Here is a 22,486-nt window from a genome sequence, read left to right as displayed (position 1 = left end):
TCCAAGCCCTTCCCTCCGTCGCCTCGGGGTGTCCCAGCCCAGCCCGACCGACCCGCAGGAGTTTGCTGTTTCAGGAAAGCGACTCTGAGCTGATGGCCACCCTGTGCAGGCTCCTGGTTGGAGTCTGGGAGTGATGATAACCCCCCCTGTGCGGGCGTGCCTGCTGGCCAAACCTGAGTCCTCCACCCGTGGTAAGCGGGGAGCCCCTGGGGCACCTCTGCAGCTGTTTCCAAGAGGAGCCCGAAGGTTCTGTCTGCCTTACGCAGGAGGCCAGGGTGGCATTAGCATGTGCAGAAAGAGGTGGGGGCACCCTACCGGGTACCACCCAGCACTCCTTCCCCTGACCCCTTGAGATTTAGAAATCCTAGACCCCTTGGGCCCAGTGACATGGCCTAGCGGCTGAAGTCCTTGCCTTGAACGCGCTGGGATCCCATATGGGTGCCGGTTCTAATCCCGGCAGCTCCACTTCCCAGCCAGCTCCCTGCTTGTGGCCTGGGAAAGCAGTCAAGGACGGCCCAAAGCCTTGGGACCCTGCACCTGCGTGGGAGACCTGGAAGAGGTTCCTGGTTCCCGGCATCGGATCAGCACAGCACCGGCTGTTGCGGTCACTTGGGGAGTGAATCATCAGATGGAAGATCTTTCTCTCTGTCTCTCCTCCTGTTGGTATATCCGGCTTTCCAATAATAATAAATAAATCTTTAAAAAAAAAAAAAGAAAGAAATCCTAGACCCAAGCCCGACATGATGGCTCAGTGGCTAAATCCTATCTTGGGAACACCAGGATCCCATATTGGCACTGGTTCAGGTCCTGGCTGCTTCACTTCCCATCCATCTCTCTGTTTTCTGACCTGGGAAAGCAGTAGAGAATGGCTCAAGTCTTTGGGACCCTGCACCCACATGGGAGACCTGGAAGAAGCTCCTGGCTCCTGGCTTCAGATCAGCTCAGCTCTGGCCATTGCGGTTGTTTGGGGAGTGAACCAGTGGATGAAAGATTTTTCTGTCTCTTCCTTCTCTAAATCTGACCTACCTTTCTAATAAAAAAAAGTTTTTTAAAAAAGAAAAAGAAATCCTAGCCCCATCCTGAATTGAGGCTTCCTGTCTCCCCACTCGTTGGCACTTGGGCCCCTGGGAGGTGCAGGTGGGAGGCCTGGAGCCAAGGGAGGGTCTGGGTCCCTTCAGCCACCGCTGTGGCCTGCTGGGTGTTGGGGTGGAGGGGCTGGTCAGGGCATTGGGGACAAGCCGCTGGGCCATGGGTTCAGGTCACTTGGGAGACCTCACCAAGGGCTTCCACATCTGGAGTGGAGCTGGTCCCTGAGGGGCCCAGCAAGTCCGTCCCAGCCGGAGAGGCAGGGCCCAGGGTGCCCAGGTGCCATGCCAAGAGAGGGCCAGGCTCAGTGGAGGCCTGCGTGGTGGGAGTGAGGGGCCAGCAGGGCAGGGGAATTGAGGGGTCGGGAGTGCAGCTGGGCAGGGTTGGTGCTGAGTTTGTGGTGGTGGTGGTAGGGTGTGTGTGTATTGGGGGGGGAGTGCTAGCTGCCAGCAGGCCTAGGGGGGTGTGTATGGTGTGTGTGTGTTTGGGGGTGGGTGCTGGCTACCAGCGGATCCTGGTGGGGTGTGTGTGTGGGGGGGTGCTGGCTGCAAGCAGGCCTGGTGTGTGTGTTTGGGTGTGTGTGTGTGGGGGGGTGCTGGTTGCCAGCAGGCCTGGCAGGCTGTTCCCTCATCTCCTGCTTCCCCGAGCTGGAGGGCAGTGCCCGCCCACTCCAGGTTCCCTAGGACCGAAGGCTGTTTCCTCCACAGGGGGCAGGTGAGAGACTCCCCAGGCAGGCTCGCTGGGTGACGTCAGGTGACAGTAGGAAGCACGCCTGGGAACGCAGCCCATCCAGTGCCTGGGCTGCTTCCGCCCGGTGTGTGGCCTGCTGTGATATGGCCGGCGCTGTGCTGGGGCTGGGAAGACTAGGTCTCCTGGGCTGGCTTTCTAGTAAAGACAGGTGCTGGCAGATGGCAGGGGATGGGGGCAGGGAAGGAGTTGTGGGGAAGCTGGGTGATCCAGGAGGGCCTCCCTTTGGAGGTGGCACATGGGCAGGGCCTGGAGTGTGGTGAAGGAGCTGTGGGGACAGTCCTGAATTCAGGCTGTGCAGCTCCAGGCTCCCCGCATGCTCAGAGCTGCTTGGCAGCCTTGAGGGAGGGTGACCCTGATCTCACACAGGGGCCTGGTATTCATGCTTCCAGGTGCCTGTGGTCATTGAGTGGCCCTCTGGGGTCTCCACAAACACCCCAAATTGCCCTGGCTGGGCCTCTCTTCAGCCCTGGAGCTCTTTGTGCTGACAGGCCTCTGGGCGGCCGGGGTGGTTCCGTGGCAGGCTCTTCTGGACAGGCAGCCAAGCCAAGAGAGGCCCAGCTGATGGGGGGGAGAGCTGGCCGGGAGCAGACCCAGGAGGGAGGGGCATGGGCCAGCATCTGGCCTGGCCCCGTGGGGCAGGACCCACTGCCAGCTCGGCACCCTCAGCAGAGCCCAGTGTGTGGGACAGCCAAGGGAGGCTGTGCAGCTGAGCCCCCACAGGCAGCCCCTGGAGCCCCGCCGCCCGGGAACCCGTCTGCAGATGTTGCTTCTAAGGGTGAGGCCGCAAACCCAAGCCTTGCTCAGCTTTCTACCTCGTCTGCCTGCTCCTGGCCATACTGGCATGGCCGCTGCCTTCGGCCTCACCCCACCTAGATTGCTCCGTGACCTGGGTGGGGGACAGCCGTGAGGGGGAGGGCCTCACTGCCTCTCTCTCTGGTGTGCCTGTGCTCAGGGAGATGGGCCTGTGAGAAGAGGGAGGGAGTGTGAGGCTGGGGCTCAGGGAAGGGGAGGCTAAGGGCTGTGCCAGGAGGGGCAGGATGGGAGGAGGGGTCGGGCCGTGCCCCCCACACGCCCCAGCCTGCAAGGCTGGGGCACCACGCACTTCCTGGACATGGTGCTGTGGCCGAGCCGGCTCGGAGTCTGACGGCCCCTTTCCTGGCGTCCTGGAGCGTCCCGTTTCACAGGTGAGGAAATTGAGGCACAAGATGTTACTGCCTTTGCCTGGAGTCGAGGGGTTTGGGAGTGACCCATCAGAAACAACCTCAGCTCTGTTTGGGCTTGAGTCTGCCTCTTTCAGACAGGGTGGGGTGTGATGGGGGCTGTATTACCGTGGTGTGTTCTCTGCTCCCAAACAGAGGGGACCCCTTCCCATGCCTGTTCAGGGCTGGGGTTGGCTGTGTCTGTCCACCCCTAGTGTCCCTGGAACTCTGGCCTTGGGTCTTCCTTTTCCCAGAGGTGGGGAGCAGTGAGGGGGGAGGCACTCTTTCCCCGCCCTCCACTGCCCTGCCTTAGTCAGATTCCTGGAGCCAGCCCTTGGCTGTCTTGGGCTGTTCCTGTGTTCCGTTCCACCCCCAGATAGTGCCAGTGAGTCTTTGCCATGTTCCATGGGTAGTCCCTGGGCACCAGGCATCTGCCTGCTTGGTGCTGGGCACAGCCATGGAACTGGCCTTGGCTGGAGGCTCATGGAGGGCAGTGCCGGGCAGAGGGGAGAGGGTGCAGTGCAGGGTACAGCCCTGAGTCAGAAAGCCCTGGGGGTAGGTGCCCCAGAGCTGGCCCTGGCTAAGGCTGGGGGGTGGAGGGCAAAGGAGGGTGGCTACGGCAAGGAGTCCAGGCTTGGTGCCCCCAAGGAAGGCCCTGTGTGCGACAGCTGGCCCAGGAGAGCGAGGGGTGGGAGTGGATCTTGCTGCGCTCTGAGATGGCCCCTGGGCCTAGCCTCTCAGCTGTGGGGAGCACTGAGGCGGCCACTTGTTGGTGATTGTCCAACAGTGGATGTGTTCAGAGAGGTCATACTGCGCCAGCCTTCCAGCTGATTTTTCCCCAGGCCTGGTGGCTCATGCTACCCCAGGGTGGCTTCGATTTAGGAGTTAATGTTTCTGTGATTGCTGCCCTGGCAAGTGTGGGCGCATCTCCCTGAGTCCCCATGACAACCCTGGTATGTGCAAGAAATTCTCTTTGGGGATGCGTAAACCGCACCGGGTCAGCTTGTGTCAGTGTTGGACTAGGAGCTGAGAGCTGTTGCTGACACTGCCTCCCAAAGGACCCCAGCCCCACACCGCCCTGCCGCCGGCCTCCCTGCTTCACCCCAGCTAAGAGTAACTGCCCTGATGGTGGCTACCCAAGTTGGAGACCTTCTGTCTCCCTGGGTCCCCACAGCCCCTGGGAGAGCTCCCACAGGGCTCTTTTTCAGGTGTTGGCTTGAGTTTCCTTCTCTCTGACAATCCTCCCCTCATCTGTGGCTCTGTCCTTGGCTTATTTGTTTATTTTACTACTTGTGCTCCTGCCACCCAGCAGCACAGCGTTTACTTCTGGTCACTGCTGCCCACCCTTTGCGCCTGAGCCCTGTGGACAAGTCATTGCTGTCTTTGTAGTATAGTAGGCGTGGGCTGCTTGGTTCCCCCTTGCCCAGCAGAACTCTGAGCACCAAGGCTGGGGCTGGTTCATACTCAGCGTGCAGCCCTGGGCTGCGGGGGGCAGGCAGGGAACTGTGGATGCGGGCTTGGTCCCTGCTGAGTAGAGCTGCCAGGCTGGCGTGGAGGCTGCAGTGCCCAGGGAGTTGGGCAGTGGAGGTGAGGATTTGCAAGTGAAGACAGCCAGCAATGAGCTGGCCAGTGGGACCAGCCCCTGTAGCAGCCCTGGGGTGAGAGAGCAGGCATGCTGGGGGCCTGGGAGAAGGTGAGCTGACTGCAGAGGGTGTGAGGTGGACAGGGCTGAGGTAGGTGGGGCCCAATCCCTGGGCATGCAGGGGAGAGAGCTGTGTGTGCAGCCCCTGGCCAGCCACCTGGGATGGCTGGTGTGCTTTCTGTGGGTGCTACCCAAGGGGCTCAGCCTGTGCAGGGTGACAGTGAGGAGAAGGAATCCCTCATTCTTGTCCCTGTTTCTTGGGCAACCACCCTCATCTCCACGCTGCCACCAGTCCCTCCCACTGCTAGGAGACAGATGAGGGGGGGGCGTGTGGCGAGTGAGAGTGAGTGCCTCTGTCTTCCCTTCCCGCCAGGGCGGAGTCGGTACAATTGGATGCGTTCAGAAATACCCTGTGTGGGACATGGTGCACCTGCAGCACTGCACAGCTGGCCCGGGCAGGCTCTTTCTGGGGGCCTTTGTGGATGTGCCCCCTCATTTGGGCCTCTGAAGCCTTGGTGGGGTGGGGGGCATCCTCTCACTGTCCCTAACCTGTGGAGCAGGAAACAGGACAGCGACTTGCCTGGGACACAGGTGACAAGGAAACTCGGGTGTCCAGGTGCTGAGGCTGCCTAGCTTCCCATGCCTGTTAGTGCTCTGTGCCTCCCACGCCCCCACCCCCAGTCCCCTGTTAGTGCTGGGCACCCCCCACGCCCTCACCCCCAGTCCTCTGTTAGTGCTGCGCACCCCCACCCCAGTCCCCTGTTAGTACTCTGCACCCCCCACGCCCTCACCCCCAGTCCCCTGTTAGTGTTCGGCACCCCCACCCCCAGTCCCCTGTTAGTGCTGGGCATCCCCACCCCCCAGTCCCCTGTTAGTGCTCGGCACCCCCCACGCCCCCACCCCCCGTCCCCTGTTTTCCTATGCCTGTGACAGCTGCGCACCTGCCCCGCTTGCCCTGGAGGGACACCCTGGATTCCATGCTGCTGTGGCTCTTGATGAATTGGCAGGTGCTTTCTGTCTTAGGCTGTGGACATAGGTGGCGCTGTGTGCAGGTTTGTGTCACAGAAGCTGCCGCGTGATGAAGGTGGTATTCCATGCTTTGGAGGTTGCGTGGTGTTTTCTTAAGTGGTTGGATCCCGTCTGTGGGGTGGGGTGTGCTGAACCCTTGCCTACACATGGGAAGGGAACTGAGGCCTGCGGGGTGGTGAGGCCAGGCTGCTTAGGCCATGTCCCCGTCTGCACTTCCGGCTGGCCAGGTGGCTCATGCTGCGCTTCGGTCTCCATAGTCAGGTGGAGCTGGCGGGGGTTCATAGGCCCGTCATGGGTGCCAGGCACATGGCTTTGTACTAGTCATGGGATTTTCCCTCTTAGTGGCAGGCTGCAGGCAGTGCAGAGGCAGGGCCAGGTGTGCATAGTCAGGCAAGGCTCCTGCAGGGGAGGTTGTGCCGCTGGCATGTTGTGATCGTCACAGCCCGGGGAGGAAGGCCGGAGGCTGGGAGAGATGCTGTGGACAGGGCAACACGTTGATGAAAGGGCGGCCAGAAGGGAGTTGTTGCCCACTCTTTGTTTCTTAATAGATACACACAGAAAAAGTTTCCTTGGCTGGCTGGCTGGCCTCCCACTTGCTGCCAGCAACCCCAGACTGGGGCTGAAGCTAGAAGTCCAGTCCAGGCCTCCCTTGTGGGTGGCAGGAACCCAGGGAGTTCAGCTGTCCACACTGCCCAGGTTCGCCGTTAGCCAGGCAGCTGGGGTCTTGAACCCTGGCAGGCGAGTGCAGTGCTCAGGCATGCTACCCATTAGGCCCAATACCCCATCCCCATCTCCCCACAGGATCCCATTCCCGCAGTGCTGAGCACTGACGCTGCCTGTCAGGGGAGTCGTCCTTGAATGGCTTTCCCGAGCAAGTCCTCCTGGGGTGGTAAGGTCTGGTGAGGTGTGATCAGAGCTCCCTGGGGCCCCCCAGCCCAAGGAGGCATGGCGCTCTGCCTCCCTCACCACCTGCCTCCTGTGTCCCATCTGTGCTGTCTGGCTTTCACACCCAGCTCAGGGAGGGAGTGAAAAAGCACCCGGCAAGCAAAGGCTCTGAGCTCATGTTGAGCTTGTTCCGGGCACGAGGCTTCTCTCTGCACTTGTTTGTTCTGCAGTTTTTATGTTTTTAGTGTTGAAAGAGAGAATCATCTTCAGTCTGCTTGTTCACTCCCCAAATGCCTACAACAGCTGGGGCCGGGCCAAGCCAAAGCCGGGAGTGCATCTAGGTCTCCCACCTGGGTGCCAGGGTCCTAGTGCCCGCTAGGAGGTTTAACCCACCGTCCCGCAGTGTTCACACATGTGCAGAGGTTTTTTTGTAATTTATTTATTCTTATTGGAAAGGCAGATTCACAAGGAGAAGGAAAGACAGAAAGATCTTCCAACCACTGGTACACACCCCAAATGGCCACAGTGGTCAAAGCTGAGGCGATCTGAATTTAGGAGCCAGGAGCTTGTTTTGAATCTCCCAGGTGGGTGCAGGGTCCAAAGGCTTTGGGCCGTCCTCCACTGCTTCCCCAGACCACAAGCAGGGAGCTAGATGGGAAGTGGGGCCACCAGGACACAAACCAGCACCCATATGGGATCCTGGTGCTAGCAAGTGATAATTTAGCCATTGAGCCATTGAGCTGGGCTGTGGAGCTCTGTACAGGGTCCCTGCCCTGACTCCTGGCATCACTGGCGGGATTCGTGGGCAGCAAGCTGGTGAGTAGGCACACACAGGCAGCAGTGGTGGGGGAGGGCCTACAGAGGAAGGCTAGGAAAGTGACACGTGAACGGGATTTGAGAAGAACAGGGCTGGGACCCCAGGTTTCCACATGGGGACTCCTAGGGCTCTGCCTGAGCCAAGCACACCTAGAGGAGGAGGTGGGGGGCACAGGCCTCCAGCCGGGTGCTCCCATAGGGGCTACTTCTCAAGGTGGACAAGGGTATGCTGTCACTCAAAGTGGCCACTGGGCCAGGCCAGGCCAGAGCTTAGCTTCCCCACTTTCCTGCTATAGGTGAGCAGACCAAAGCCTGAAAGGCCTGGGTCCCTGAATCACCCCCACCCCCATGCCCCTGTGCCACCAGTTCAGGCCACACCTCACCTTGGCCTTTACACAAATGGCTTCTCCAGCACCTGGCTCAGCGCCAGAGCAACTGGAGTCGGGAGTGGGGGTGGTCTCTTTGGGCGCCTCACTCTCGGCGCTGCTCCCGGGCAGATGGAACACCTGTTCTAGTAGAGAGACGTCAAGTGAGCACTGGGCAGAGGCAGTAAAACCTCCCCAGTGCCGTCAGCACCCCAGAACCCTTCCCTCACACGTGTCCCCACACTCCCTGCTGACCTTCTGTGCCTACAGGGCTGGCAGCTGCGGGCCCCATCCCTTCCTGGGGTGCAGGTTGCATCTTCAAGGGGGACTGACCCTGCCTTCTTGAGAGGAATCCTAGGGAGGGAGCAGCCCGGAGTCATCTGGGTCCCCAAATAACTTTTGGGCACTACAATATACGGGAAAGTAGCGTTTAATACACATTCCCTTGCAGAGTATAGCAGCAAGTAGCTGAGGAATTCCTACCAGGTAGGGGCAGCGCCTGGAAGCCCTTCCCCTCCTCTGCTGCCCTCCTCATGCCTGGCTCCCAACTCTGTGGGGTGAGAAAGGCAACCCCCTGATGGGGGCCATCTGAAGCCTGCTGGGCCTACCCACCCCCCCCAGGCTGCTGTAGCCTGGGCTGTGCTTGGGGCTGGCAAGTGAGCGCTTGCTTTGCCTGGAGTAGCTCCACTGTGCAGCTTCTGCAGTTTGTTGACTGGTCCTTCTGGTCCTTCTGCCCTGGGGGCTTGCAGTGGCCGCGGCTGCTGTGTCCCCACGGGTGTGTGTCTGTGGTGAGCATGGGGCTGCTGGCCATCCGGGAGCCAGGGAACTGCTGGGAGGTAGGGCAGGCACAGGCGGAGCTTTCATGTCTCCTGCCAAGTCATTTTCCACCGTGAATGAGAGTTGGCGACCCCCTTGCAGATGCTTGGCGATAGCTTTCTTGGTCGCAGGCCTTCCTGGGAGACGGTTGGTTTTAATTTACACTTGCTCACAGCTAATGGGATTGTGTGTGAGAGACACTCTGGCTGTGTGCACTTTGCCACGCTGCTGGCTTGAATCTAGCCAACAGCTGCAGCTCTTGCCCGGGCTCTCAGCAGAGCCCCAGCCTGGCTTCCCTGGGGAGTGGAGAGCGGGGAGGGGGCTGGCAGGCCCTGCGTGCTGCTCCCTAGTGAGCTGGCCGGCCTTTGGCTATGGTGCCTGTTTCATCACTGCTGGCCTGCGTCATGGACACCTCGGCCGAGGCACCGCCCTCAGTGGGAGGATGGGGTGGGGACGGGGTGGGGGCGGGGTGTGGGGATCTTCCAGTTTCTCCCCCACTCTCGCTTCCTAGTCTCTGAAAGGAGACTGTGCAGAGGGGCTCTGGGTGTGGAGCAGTGGCCAGGGCCACCGCCGCTTCATGCCCGGGGACCCAAGGTAAATGCCCCGCTGCCCCTCCTGCCCCCAGCCTGTGGCCTTTCCTTTGCCAGGGTGGTTGGGAGCACTATGAAAAGGCCACCCAGCTGGCCATGGCCCTAGGGTTCCAGCGTTCTGAACACCCCCTTCGGCCATACCTGGCTGCTCTCACCACTCTCCTGCTTGGCAGCTGCTGCAGGGTGTTTCCTAGGCCCCAGAGTGTAAGACAAGCCCTGTGCTCACAGTGGCCCGTAGCCTGGTACCACTGAGTCCCCAGGGCCTCGAGAGGTGATGTCGCGGGGCCAGTGAGGGAGGGGAGCTAAGCTGGGCACGGTTGCCTCCACAGCTGTCTGCCCTTCCTTTGGAGCCCTAGGTTTCCCCCTCCACCTTTGGCAAGGCTAGCCTGCCCTGAGCTCAACTCTTAGTTCAGGATTGGGCCAGGGCTCCCCAGTCTCCCAGCCTCAGCTCCAAGTGGCACCCACACTTGCCCAGCCCCTTCTGGACTCAGAGTCTTTGCCATTGCTGTTCCCTGCTCGAAATGCTTTTCCCTGCGAGTGTGCCCTGGGTCGTGCCACGTGTCTGCCCTCACAGCCTGTAGCAGGTCACTCCCAGTGTACTCTGCTTGTTGCTCTTCTCACCACGCATTGTCGTCCTGTGTGTATTCTGCATGGTGTTTTGCTTCGCTGCTGGAATGTGAGCCCCAGGAAGTTGGGGCCCTGGGCGTGCCATGTCTTCTGCCCTCAAGACAGTGTCTGGCTGAGGATACGCTCAGGAGCAGAATTGGCAAGTGTCTTCCCACATTCGTTTGCAGCGTGTTCGGCAGCTCCTCCCGTCACCGGTGCTGCAGGTGTGTAGCTTGCAACCAGAAAAGCTTCTGGGAGGAGGCATAGCTGAGATCTTGAGCGGGAAGGGGGACCATGGAGGGCCCAGGGGTTGGAGAGGAAGGTGGGAGCGGGGAGGGCAGATGGAAGAGGAATGATGCCTGCTGTGCGCTGTGGGTCTGAGCAGAGAGGGAGAGGGTCCCCTTCTGATGGAGGTGGGTGCTGACTGTGGGGGCGGGACTGTGGGAGGCCCGGGCTGCTGTAGTGGGGAAGGGCTGCCAGGCAGCTCCTGCAGGGCCTTGAACCCCGAGGGGCTTTGCACAGGGACGGAAGAGGGTTGCACCTGCTGAATAGAGAACATGGGTGGGGGAGGGGACGGGAGCCCACTGGCCCCGGGTCAGGAGAGGTGGGCAGGCACCAGGGGGTCAGCTATCTGGGGGTGTGGGTGTTGGGTCAGCTGCCACACCTGGCTCCGCATATTGCCTGGGGACTTCAGAGTCCACACGTGACCCTGCCCCCATTCCACCCACGCGGCCCTCCCTGTCCTGTCCATCCTGCCTCCCCCATCTTCCCACTTCACCTCCCTTCCTTCTGCCTGTCTGGGCAGCCTGCCACCAGTCACATGCCAGGCAGTAGTGTGTCCGGCCCACCAGCTCTCCTGGGGCACCAGTGAAAGCCAGTGCCCACGGTGTCGCTAGAACCAGTTGCCGCTTCTCCGGGGGACCGCCCGAGCTCCTGACCTGCTGTCCGTAAATAACCCCAGGGCCCGGGAAGGCACGAGGCGCCTAGCAGGGCGGGCAGTGGAGCAGGGTGCCAGGGCCCCCTTCCAGGGCCCCTGCTCCAGGTAGGGGCCCAGCTGGCAGCCGCCTCGCGCCCTTCTCTCTTCTGTTCTGGGAACTTGAGATCAAGTAGCGGCCTTGGCGTCTGTCAGTCTGTCGGCTGCTCATCCCTGAGGACAGAGCGGAGGTCCCAGGGAAGGGACCAGGGCCTGGCCGAGTCCCCTGGACATACGCAGTAGGTTACTTGCGCATTCAGGGTCCTGGAGTGTCCCAGACCTGTTTTTCTTCCATCATCTGGGGGCAGGGGGTGGGGGAAGCCTGAAAGGGTCTTGGGGGCTGACCAGGGGAGGGGAAGTAAAGGGGTACTTGGCTTGCTGAGGGTGACAGATGGGTGGCTATGTGGTTTGGAAAAGAGAGTGAGAGCACCTGTGAGGTGTGGAAGTGTATAGGATGTGAGAAAGGTTGTGTGTGGGATATGAGGTGTGGAGCACGGGAGGGGGCTGTGTGTGCTCAATGAGGGCTGTGTGTGAGGGGGTATGAGGTTATGTGTGGAGTGTGAGGGGCATGTATGGGGTATGGGTCATCACATGCTGGTGATCTTGCCTGCTGCTAAGGTGCCTGGACCTGTCCAATTCATCCTGGGTCACCTCAGCTGTGGGGCATGACATGACGCAAGGGTGGCACCACAGCCACCTTGTGGCACTCAGGCAGTGGGATGAGGATGTGGTGGAGGGGCCCACTTCACCGTCCAGAGGCCAGGAAGCTCTGCTGCCCCACACTGGAGTCCCTGGGCACAGGGGTGACATTCCCCGTCCGACAGGGCCCTGAGGCCTGGTCTCCAGCATCTTCCTTGGCCCACCTGGGGCCTCACAGGCAAGGCAAGGCCTCAAAGCCAGGATCCAGGCCTGACCTCAGGTTCTCCCTCGTGACTGGCCCCTCTCTTATCTTGCAGATTGGGCTCTGTTCACAGTGCCTCCTGTATGTCCTGCTGCCCTGAGCTGCGCCAAGCGAGGTGACAGCGGGCCACGCTGCCGCCATGAACGAGGTGTCTGTCATCAAGGAGGGTTGGCTGCACAAGCGCGGTAAGGACCCACTTCCACCCACAGGGCATAGTCCTCCATGGGGCCCACATTGCCCTGGGCATCAGGGACTGATGGCCAAGAAGCAGGCAGGTGACCCCTGTGGTGCTGCTACTGCTGTGACAAGGAGGAGCTGTGGGAGTCCAGGGGCTGGGCTGGGCGGCCACTCTGAGAATGTCTTGGCGACAGCCCTGGAGGAGGTGAGGCACGCCAGGGAGGGCCAGGGTCGGCCGGCAGCTGCTGTGCGTGTTGCAGTCTCTCTAGCATCTGCGGGCCTGGTCGAGGTGAGCATGAGGGGGTAGGGGAAGGCAGCAGAGAGCCCAGCGGGCCAGCACCCTGTCTCCCCACTCTGGTCTCAAGGTGCAGACAGCTCCTGGGCAGACAGTCCCGTGGTGGTGGCAGAGGAATGGGAGAGTAATGGGAGTGCATCCGTGAGCAGGAAGCTCCCAAATAGCACGAGGGCATTGGGAGTGAGCACCTTGGTTCACAGCAGGGGCAGCAGGGAGCCCTGAGCCAGTGAGCAGGCCTTGCAGGAGGCGGAGGTGCTCATGGGGCTCTGGGGGCGGGGAGATAAGCCCACCATCCCTCCTGAGCAGCCCCAGGGGACAGAGGCCGCTGCCTGGGCTACTAGGCTAAGCAGGGGCACTCCTTCCCCACTGTGCCCTGGCCCCAGCCTGAGCTTGAACCCTGAGCTGGAGGCTACAGTTAGAGTTTGCCAAGCCCTGGCAGGGTTTAGCCCCTGCTCTGCCACTCCGTCTTGGTGTGTGTGAGCTAGGGCTGTCTGCTCTCTTAAGGCCTTGGTTTCACAGTGGTCACGCTGGTCAGCAGCCTAGGGACAGGGTGCTCAGTCCCTGCGTCGACCCCTTGCCTCTGCAAGTGCATGGCTCCGCCCTTGGGGTTCAGGAGCACCTGTTGCCTGAGAGATTGGGAGTGTGGCTGCACGCATGGCATGTGCTGGGATCTGGGTCTGGGTGGGAGGAGCGGCAAAAGTGGCTGGAGAACAGTGGGGGTGGGGGATTTGTTTCTGGATTCGGCTGATGGCTTTGCATGGGTCTTGTTCTCCCTTGGGGCCTTGCTGTCTCCATGTGTGTTCCACACAGGTTCTCCCTGGCTGCTGGGATGGCCCAGTGTGGACACAGCTGCCTCTGGAGGTCCACCAGTGACACCCCCATGTGCTTGTTGTTTGAGTCGTAGCTAGCGGCTGTAGGCCCTACCAACTGCCCCTGCCTTTGCCACCTGCACCCTCTCTTCCCCCTCTGCTGGTTAAAAGAACAGCAATCCCAGTTTCCGAAACAGCCCTGGGCTTTGCTGTGGGCAGGCCCAAGGCTCCAGTCCTGCCCTGTGGGGCAGATACCATCGTGTGGACTGGAAAGCAGAGGCGGTTGCAGGAAGTGGCAGAACAGACTCCTGAACCAGTGCTCTCAAGGCCTGGCCAGGGTGACCATCATCCTCCTTCCTGCCACACATGGGTGACTGAGCGTTGGCTCACCCCATTCACCACTCCCACACCCACCAGCCCCGTCAAGGCCTTTGTGGCCAGCGTGGAGATGGGCAAAGTAGTGGCCAAGCACGGGCTCCGGGCTGTGCCTCTCCGGTGACAGCTGGGAGCCTTGCCAAGCCTTGGCACCTACCTGCCTGTGCCTCAGTTTTGTCTGTAAGCGGGAGGAAGCTGTGAGGATGTTTTTTCTTCCTTTGTTCACCTTCTTTCCTGTTACAAAGTAACAGATGAACCCCTCCTTGCCTAGCTATGCTCTCCCACTCCAGCAGACTGCCCACCCCCAGGCTTCCAGTAGCAAAGATGAGATGTCCTAGTTGTTCTCTTTTTAAGAAAACTGGAACCGACCTTGCTGAGCCTGAAGCTGGCCATTTTAAATTGTACAATTCAGTGGCCTTTCATATGTTTGCTGAGTTATGCAACCGCCCCCACTGTCCGGTTCCAAGACCTTTCCATCACCCCAGAGAAAACTTTGTACCCGTTCAGCAGTCCAAACTGTGGGGCCTCCCAGCCTCTGGCAGCTGCCCGTCTGCTTCCTGCTTCAAGTCCCTGTCACTGGCCCTGTGCAAGGTGCCCTCATGTGCGGGCTCCTTGCACAGATGTGCTCCAGCGCTTCCGGGAGGTAGCAGGTGTCTACACCTCATTTCCTGTTACAGCCAGCTGGTCCCCTGGCTATCTGTCACATGGTGATCATCGCTCACCTGGGAGTCCCAGGCCCTTTGGCTAGTTTGGGCCGTGCTGCTGCGGGCTGGCTGCTCTTCCTGCTGTGTTGAGGAGTGGAACTGCTGTTATCTCTGTTTACGATTTGACACTGTGTGTGATCATCACCTGTATTCCCCACTCCTGTATTTGCCCTCTGTATGTATGTTGCGTTAACTGTGGCCGGGCCAAGCTTGGCATCGTGGCGGCACCACATTGGGCTCTTTCCAGAACTGCTGCAGGGTCCCTTCGCCCCCTTGGGAGCACTTGTGGTCAACTTTTGTTTTTTGTTGCTCTCCTGGCAGCCCCAGGGCAGAGGAAGGGCGCCTCCTCTTGGTGTTGATGTGTTGACACTGGTGTGATGACTTGTAACATAGCAGTCTCATCACATGCTTATTGCTGTTGGAGAAATGTGTGTTGGCCTCCCTGGTCCATTTTTAATTAGGCTATTTGTCCTTTGTTGTTGAGTTGTTCTAAACAGTTAAAAAAATTTTGAAAGACATATTATGCGAAGGGGAATTTTATACACACACATCTGCCCTTTGTTGATTTGCTCCCCAAATGGCTGCAACAGGCAGGCCTGGGCCAGGAGCCTGGAACTCCGTCTGGGCCTCCTGCAGAGGTCCAAGGGTGCAGACCCTGCCATTCTCCACTGACTTCCTGGGTACATTTTCAGGGAACTGGATTGTAAGTGGAACAGTGGGGACTCAACCTCACATCCTCCTGACGTGGCAATTGGCAGCTTAACCTGCCGTCTTACAGTGCCGGCCCCCTGGAGCACCCACTGACCGTGGATGTTTGGGTTTAGGTTTTGATTCTGAGCTCTCTTTCATTGGTCTGCACATTTATTGTGATAATCACACCCTTTTTATTACTATCACTTTGAAGTAAGTTTTGGAATTGCCAAGTGCAAATATTTAAACTTTGCTCTTTTTTCATCCTGTTTGCACTCTTGAGGGGTGCCTTGTAATTCTGAATGATTCAGAGGAATGGCTTTTCACTTCTGCAAAGCCTCCTGTGAGCACAGTGTGTGGGTTTACACTGACTGACGTGTGTCCTGAGCCATCCTTGCATTCCTGGAAGAAGCTTCACTCGGTCATGACGTGTAACCCTTTCCTGTGCTGTGGAATCTGACCTATACCTGAGTGGCATTATTCAGTGCCTCCGCTAGAAAGAGCTTAGCAAGTTCAATGCTGTACGACCCAAGGGCAGATCTGAGCACAGGCCCAGGTGATTCCCTCAGGGGCCCCATCCTCAGCAATGTTCACTGGCACCTCTGGAAGACACAGGGACCCTGATGAGCAAAGTGACTTCCCGGGCGGTGCAGCGAATGCGGCCCTGAGCCCGCCTTGCCCTCCCACCTTCTGGATTCCCTGTGTGCCCAGAGCCTGCTGGCGACCAGGGGTTTTTATTGAGCATCTATGCTGTGCTCCACTGTAGGCTAGTATTTCATTCTTGCCATATCCATCTTGATTAAAAAAAAATTTTTTTTAAAGATTTATTTTATTTTTATTCCAAAGTCAGATATACTTAGAGGAGGAGAGATAGAGAGGAAGTGGACCTGCCGGGATTAAAACCAGCGGCCATATGGGATCAAGGCAAGGACCTTAGCCACTAGGCCACGCTGCCGAGCCCCCAAAAAAAAAAATTTTTTTTTTAAAAGATTTATTTGAAAAGCAGAGCTTCTCTCTGTCTCTCACACACACTCAGATCTTCCATTGGCTGAAACCAGGAGCCTAGCACTCTGTCCAGGCCTCCCATGAGGGTGGCAGGGCTGTGGCATCGGGGCATCCTCTGCTGTGGTCCAGGTGCAGTCGCAGGGAGCTGGACAGAAAGTGGGGTAGGCAGGATGCAATGGGTACCCTATGGACTGCCAGTGTCACAGGCAGGGGCTTAGCATGCTATTCCGCCATGTGGGCACGGCCTTCGGTTTTCAAAGCATTGCTGAGACACAGTCCACACAGCACGCAACTTGGCCATGAGAAGTGTGCAGTACGGTGACTGCTGGTGTGGCGAGCCTGTGCCGCTGTCACCACAGTGGCTAGAGGACACCCGCACTTCTTCACCCGTGGGTCTTCTCCCTCACACCCTGGATGGTTCCCACCCCCCATCTGTCTGTGGACTTGCCTATTCTGGACAAGTCCTAGAAACAGAGTCACAGGGTCTGTGGCCCTATAGTCCCTCCATGGAATCCAGGGGTCAGTGGGCTGTGGCTGCTGTGCACAGGCTCTGTGGACGTGCGTGTTTTTCTGTCTCTTTGTGTGTGGTGTGTATGTGTGTGTACAGTGTGAGCAAAGTGCTGGAGTCCCCCCGTCAGGACACGTGTGCGGGGCCAGGGCTGTGAGAGGGCGAGGCAGCCACTCCCCCGCCTGGCACCGAGGGCTCTGGCATCCCATCTGCTGCCCAGCCCCAGGGCTTGGCCTTACAGGGCTACAGGGCGTGTGCTTTCAGAAGCCTGGGTCTCCCCCAGGACAGAGCCACGCGCTGGCAAGGACGCCTCACTGCTGGCCACAGGCCGGGGCAGCTGGTGCCCCAGGGCACTGCTGCAGGCGCCTTCCTGCCAGGCATGACCTCTGGGTCACTGGGCCCAGCGCCTCTGCCTGCATCAGCAGGGGCAGCCTCCAGGGCTCTCCTGGGAAGAGGGGCTCTCTGGCCACCCCTGGTGAGTCATGGTCATGCCAGCTGCCCACCTGGACCTCTCTTCAACCTTGCCCCACCCTCTCCCCTCATGCCTTGTTTCAGGTGAATACATCAAGACTTGGCGGCCCCGCTACTTCCTGCTGAAGAGTGATGGCTCCTTCATTGGCTATAAGGAGCGGCCTGAGGCCCCCGACCAGACCCTGCCCCCCTTGAATAACTTCTCTGTGGCAGGTGCGTCTCAGAACCAGAGTTCGCAAGCTAAGAGAACGACTGTGAGGTCTTGGGGGCACATGGATTCGATCTTTTCAGAACCATTTCTTGCCCTTCTGTGTAGGTGGAGCCCTACACCCCTGCCCCTGCAACACCTCTGTGCCCTAGCTGGAGTGGCCAGGCTCTGGGCTTCTTGACTGGGGTCAGGGACCTTCCGCCCTGCATTCTGGTAGCAAGGCCTCTCCTCTCCGATGGCCTGGAGGGGTGGAGTATCCACCTAGGCCTTGCAGGGCTGGCCTCTTGTCTGCACCTGGAGGGCACATCTGCTGAGCCCTAACCAGCAGCAGCTACCATGCCCAGGGCCCGGTCCTCGGCCTTGCAACACCCAGTCCTGCCCTGGACCCTCTGCTCCTTCCTCGGCTGCTGACCTGTCGGGCACCTCGTCCTTGTTGGCCTGCGGAGAACCTTTCAAACAGGCAGTGCCGCCTCACTCTGAGCAGCTCCTCCTCTCCAGCATTCTGCTCCACCTGCTTCCATAGCTTCTTCCACCAGGCCACTTCCACTCATATTCCAGCCCCAACCCCCACTCTGCTCCCAGAAAGCTTTTCCTGGCTACCCTGCCATCTCTGGTGACTCCAGTTCCACTGCCCGCCCCTGTCTCACCAGAATGCCCAGCCTCTCCCCAGCAGCTTCCTGGATTAGAGCCTTGTGCACGCATTGTCCCAGCCTGACTTACCGTTGTCTTTCGTCTGCTCCCATTCCCATCCATACACGTGCTGGACCGAGCACTCTGAGGGCAGGGTACGGGGCAGGGCACACAGCCGGCTCATGGTCCTCCCCTCCCCTCCCCTGCCTGCCTGCAGAATGCCAGCTGATGAAGACTGAGCGGCCGCGGCCAAACACCTTCGTCATCCGCTGCCTACAGTGGACCACGGTCATTGAGAGGACCTTCCACGTGGACTCTCCGGATGAGAGGTGAGCCTGGGCCCTCACAGGGGGCTGCTGCCCACAGTGGTCCAGGTGGGTGTGAGGAGGGAGCTGCAGGAGGATAGACACCCCCCTCTCACCCCCGGGACCCTACAATGCGTTCTAGTCTACGGGTGTTTGGGCCTGGAAGAGCCACAGCCCAGTGGCCTGGGTCAGGGCCTCCGAGGACCTGCAGCTCTCAGAGGGGTAGGGGTCCAGCTCAGAACCAGAAGCAGGGATTCAGGTTCAGCGGGGTGGAGCTGGGGCTGGAGATGGCTCACTCCACCTGCACTTCAGCTGGCCGGGCCCTCCCTTTTGTCCCAGCTACTGTCCTGCCTGCTGGAGGCCACAGAGGCCTCATCCATGCGCTGTTCTGAACTTACCGTCTTGGCTCAGCACAGCTCCATCTCTTGGTGTGACCAGCCTTGGTGAACCACAGAACTTCTGTCTGCTTGGCTTCCTTCAGCAGCTGGATGCCCGGGTCCCCATGCTTCCCTAGCATTGCTGAGGGTAGCGGGTCATGTCCGGTGTTTCAGCTCCTCGATGCAGCCAAGTCGTCAGGGCCTGCCTCTGGGATGTATGTCAGGGCAACTCTCCGAGGGGCCTCTTGGCTATGGCAGTCTCCTCTACTATGGGAACAGGCACATGTCAGTGTGAGGGGCTCCTGCCAGGATGAATCTAGGGGTTCCGTATGGCCTGTGGCCCCTCTAGGGCCAGTTGAGACAGTTGCCTGTTGCACAATTCTTGTTTACATCTGAAAGCTCTTTATATATTAGCTTTTTTTTTTTTTTTTAAGATTTTATTATTATTGGAAAGCCGGATATACAGAGAGGAGGAGAGACAGAGAGGAAGATCTTCCATCCAATGTTTCACTCCCCAAGTGAGCCGCAATGGGCCGGTACGCGCCAATCCGATGCCGGGACCAGGAACCTCTTCCGGGTCTCCCACGCGGGTGCAGTGTCCCAAAGCTTTGGACCGTCCTTGACTGCTTTCCCATGCCACAAGCAGGGAGCTGGTTGGGAAGTGGAGCTGCCAGGATTAGAACCAGCACCCATATGGGATCCCGGGGCTTTCAAGGTGAGGACTTTAGCCACTAGGCTACGCCGCCGGGCCCTATATTAGCTCTTTATACTGGCTGGCAAGTGTCCCTTTCCTTACTTCATCTTTTGGGCTGTCGCTTCAAGAACTTCCTCCAGACTTGAGCTGGCCCTGCAGAACCTGGGACCAGTACTATCTAACAGGCATGCACTTTGCAGCAATGTGAGCCTGGGACCAGCACCACCCAGCAGGAATACACTGTGTGGCGAGGCCAGCCTCTTGAGTGTGCGGGGTCCTTGTCTCTGTGTGTGGTTGGAAAGGCAGCAGCGAAGACTGTGATGGTTCACTTGTTTCCATGGTAACTGGCCACAGTGGCCAGCAGCTGCCTCATGGACACGGCAGTTCCAGCGGCTGTACTGTTTTCACAGGGTATCACCACGGTTGGCGCAGGACTTACCATAGCATATCTCCCGAGGGTTAAAAATGTACCCACCCCACCACAGGGAACGACACTGCTGCCCCGGCCAGCTGAGGGGTTACTCAACTGACAACGAGGGGCCAGAGTGTGGCATGGTGGTGCAAGCAGATGCAGGGCAGCAGGAGTGTGGGTGCTGGGCGTCGGGCCTGGTGGGGTGGGTTGGCTCTGTGACCAGGGCCACCGAGGCTTCAGTGTGGCTGCCGTGCCAGGAGGCACGAAGGGAAGAGAAGCAGAAGCAGGAGAGCTTGGCCATGGCTTTGGCTCCTGGGCCAGCACCTGTTAGAGCCCCAGCTGGTGCTGGTGTAAGGCCAGGGAGGAAGCTGAGGAATGGCCGAGGGTCTTCCGGGGTGAGAGGTGATCTAGTGCCCATGTCACAGGGCAAGTGCCGCCCCATTCCTCTGCTGCTGCTCCCTCTGGAGACAAGGCTGCGCCATGGGCTCATGTGAGTTGGGGTGGCACAGAGCGTGTAGGTGGTCTACACGCAGACACAGCAGCTCAGCAAACGCCACTTCAGCGTCACCTGACCCTGTCTTACACTGGTTCTTGAACTTGTGTTTGTCCCTGTAGAGTCTTTACTCCTTAATGTTTTAGTAGACATCTCCTAAAAGTGGGGACTTTTGGGGCTATGCTACAAGGAAGCTGGTTAAGCTACTGCCTGCATCCCAAATGGATGCCAGTTTGTGTCCTGGCTGCTCCACTTCCAATTTAGCTGCCCGCTCACGCACCTGGAAAAGCAGCAGAAGACAAGCCAAGTGCTGGGGCCCCTGTAGCCACGGAGGAGGCCCAGATGAATCTGCTGGCTCCCAGCTTCTGCCTGGCTCAGCCCTGGCTGTTGGGGCCAGTAGGGGAATGAACCAGCGATGATCCATGGCTCTCTGCCTCTCCCTCTGTCTTTGAAATGACAAAGTTTCTTGCACATATATACACACACACATAAAATACATTTAAAAAAAAAAAAGAAGAAGAACTTTGTAGAATCGTGGTGGCTTGTGGTGGCTGAGGTGATTATATAAGGCTGAGTACCCCAATCTGGAAGAAGCATCTCAGGGTGCTCCGAATTTTGAAACTTTCTGAAAGTCAAGTCCACACTCCAGTGAAAGCATTGTATTTCTGAGCATTTTGGCATTTTTCTTTCCTTTCATTTGACAGAGCTTGCAGCTCCTGGTTCCCTGCCCAGATGCCCAGGGGATCAGCCCAGGTGCCCCCGAGGCAGGGTCCTGTGTCCTGAGCTAGCCCCACTGTTTTCCCAGTCCGCATCCGCGGGACGCTAGAGTGGGGAACCAGAGCTGCGGGTGGAACCTGCTCACTTGTGGGGTGTAGGTGTCTTCAACCACGAGCCCACTGCCCAAGCATGTTAGATTTCAGATTTTTGACTTAGGGATGTCCACGGACACACAGGATTGGATCAGAACACCCACATCCCATTTTGGAACACCAGAACCGAGCCACCTTGTAGTGCAGCTGGCACCCTCCCTCAGCCACACTGATCCGCTGCTGATCCCCACGCTGGCTGACTTCCTGCCTCAGGACCTTTGTGCTTGCTGTCCCCTTTGCTGGAGACCCTCTGCCCACTGGATGTCACCGTGGTTCTCAGCTCACCCCCCCCCCCCCAGAGCCTCCTGCCCCATGCTCGGGGCTGTTTCCTTTACCTGACAGACACTATAGTAAAGAGACTTGATCTGTTTATTTATTTATGCATTTATCACACAGATGCATATTCAGTAAATGTTTAGTTAGTAAAAGAATAATTAAAATGGATTTTTGTTGTTGAGCAAGGCATGATTCTAGGAATTTTAACTTAAGGGAAAAAAATGTGTGTTTATTTTCACCTGCTTGGAAGAATGGCAATGACAGAAAAATCTTCCATCTGCTGGTTCACTCCCCAAATGCTTGCAACAGTTGGACCAGGCCAGGCTGAAGCCAAGAGCCCAGAGCTCCCTCAGGGCCTTCTGCGCGTGGGTGGTAGGAGCTCAATTACATGAGCTATCATCATTTGCAGGGAGTCAGAATAACCAGGACTCGAACCAGCGCTCCCCCTTTAGACTGGCCCCTCCCTTTCAGGAGGATGGAACTCTGGCAGAGAGGGCTCACCTGTCAGTCGGGAGTCCTGGGAGCCGTGCGCCTGTAGTCGCAGGACAACCCCATCACATCACCTCCCCGAGCTGCCCTCAGGGAGCGCTGTGTCCTGCCAGGGTGGCTGCTGTGTGCCTTTCTGGTTGGGGCTCGGTTCCCTGGCTGTGGGGAGGAGCACAGGAGGAAGTGGATGTAGAAGCAGCCGGGGCACAGCCTGCCCTGGAATCCTTGTGCACTTGGGGCTGCTGCGGTCCCTGCCACCAGTGCCTCTGGCCTCTCACTGGCCACTGAAGTAAACGGATGGGTGCCCAATGCCCCTGTGTAAAACCCAGCTGCTATTCCAGGTCCCTCTCATGGTGGCCCAGGGAACTGGGGCAGTCCAGCCTGTCCTCTGTCCTGCGCTCTTCTCCCCTACTCATCTCCCTTGACTCTGCCATGCTCACCTGCTCGTCCTCAGCAGGCCCCCAGCATCCTCCCGCCCCAGGGTCTGTTCCCAGCTGCTTGCTCCACCCTGCAAAAGCATGTGTCTTCTGGCTCTCACAGCCGCAGGCCAGGCGCCCACTCCAGGGGCTGGGGTGGTCCCAAGTGCTGGCGATGTCCTCGGTCCTGGCTTGGACCCCATCCTGATGGGGGGTTTCCCTGCAGGTCCGTCTCGTGTGTCTTCCCTGTAGGGCTAGTAGCTGCAAGGTGTCTTGTTCCCAGCTCTGTCCTTGGTGCCCGGGGTGGGCTGGCACATGGATGATGCACAGGATTCACTGCTGGCTGGGTTCTCCTGATTGCCCCTCAGGCACTGCCAGCCCACCCCACACACGTCAGCTCCAGCCTGCATGCCCAGGGCATCTCTGTGCCCATTGTTGTTTGCGGGAAGGCCGTGTGACCAGTCCACTGCAGAGCTGAGGCCCAGCCCCGGCTGTTGCTCATGCTCTGGGTCCTGCCTCATCTCTCTGTGCCTGCCTGTCCTCACTGTGACCACAAATGAGGGCTGAGAACGTTCTGGAAAGGAGCCATGGTTGGAGCACCTGGTTTGTTAGGCTCCCAGGCCTCTGC

The 22,486-nt window shown here is 58.9% G+C and overlaps 1 protein-coding gene across 3 annotated transcripts in view; it reads left to right on the top strand.

Annotated features, from left to right (window-relative positions):
* The window catches only part of AKT2 (AKT serine/threonine kinase 2), a 34,986-nt gene that overhangs the window by 2,232 nt on the left and 10,268 nt on the right, over positions 1-22,486 (top strand). The window contains exons 1-4 of one of the 3 annotated variants that reach the window (XM_058674140.1): positions 10,702-10,826; positions 11,714-11,843; positions 16,777-16,905; positions 17,748-17,859. In XM_058674140.1, the coding sequence (XP_058530123.1) occupies positions 11,798-11,843; positions 16,777-16,905; positions 17,748-17,859 (287 nt within the window). In that variant the 5' untranslated portion in view covers positions 10,702-10,826; positions 11,714-11,797. Of the gene's footprint in view, positions 1-10,701; positions 10,827-10,855; positions 10,997-11,713; positions 11,844-16,776; positions 16,906-17,747; positions 17,860-22,486 lie in introns of those variants that run through there. The other 2 variants (XM_058674139.1, XM_058674138.1) reach the window with 2 other exon arrangements.

The sequence above is a fragment of the Ochotona princeps genome, chromosome 16 (genome assembly GCF_030435755.1).
Source record: "Ochotona princeps isolate mOchPri1 chromosome 16, mOchPri1.hap1, whole genome shotgun sequence".
Classification (NCBI taxonomy): Eukaryota; Metazoa; Chordata; class Mammalia; order Lagomorpha; family Ochotonidae; genus Ochotona; species Ochotona princeps.
This window is presented reverse-complemented; position numbering and strand designations above follow the sequence as displayed.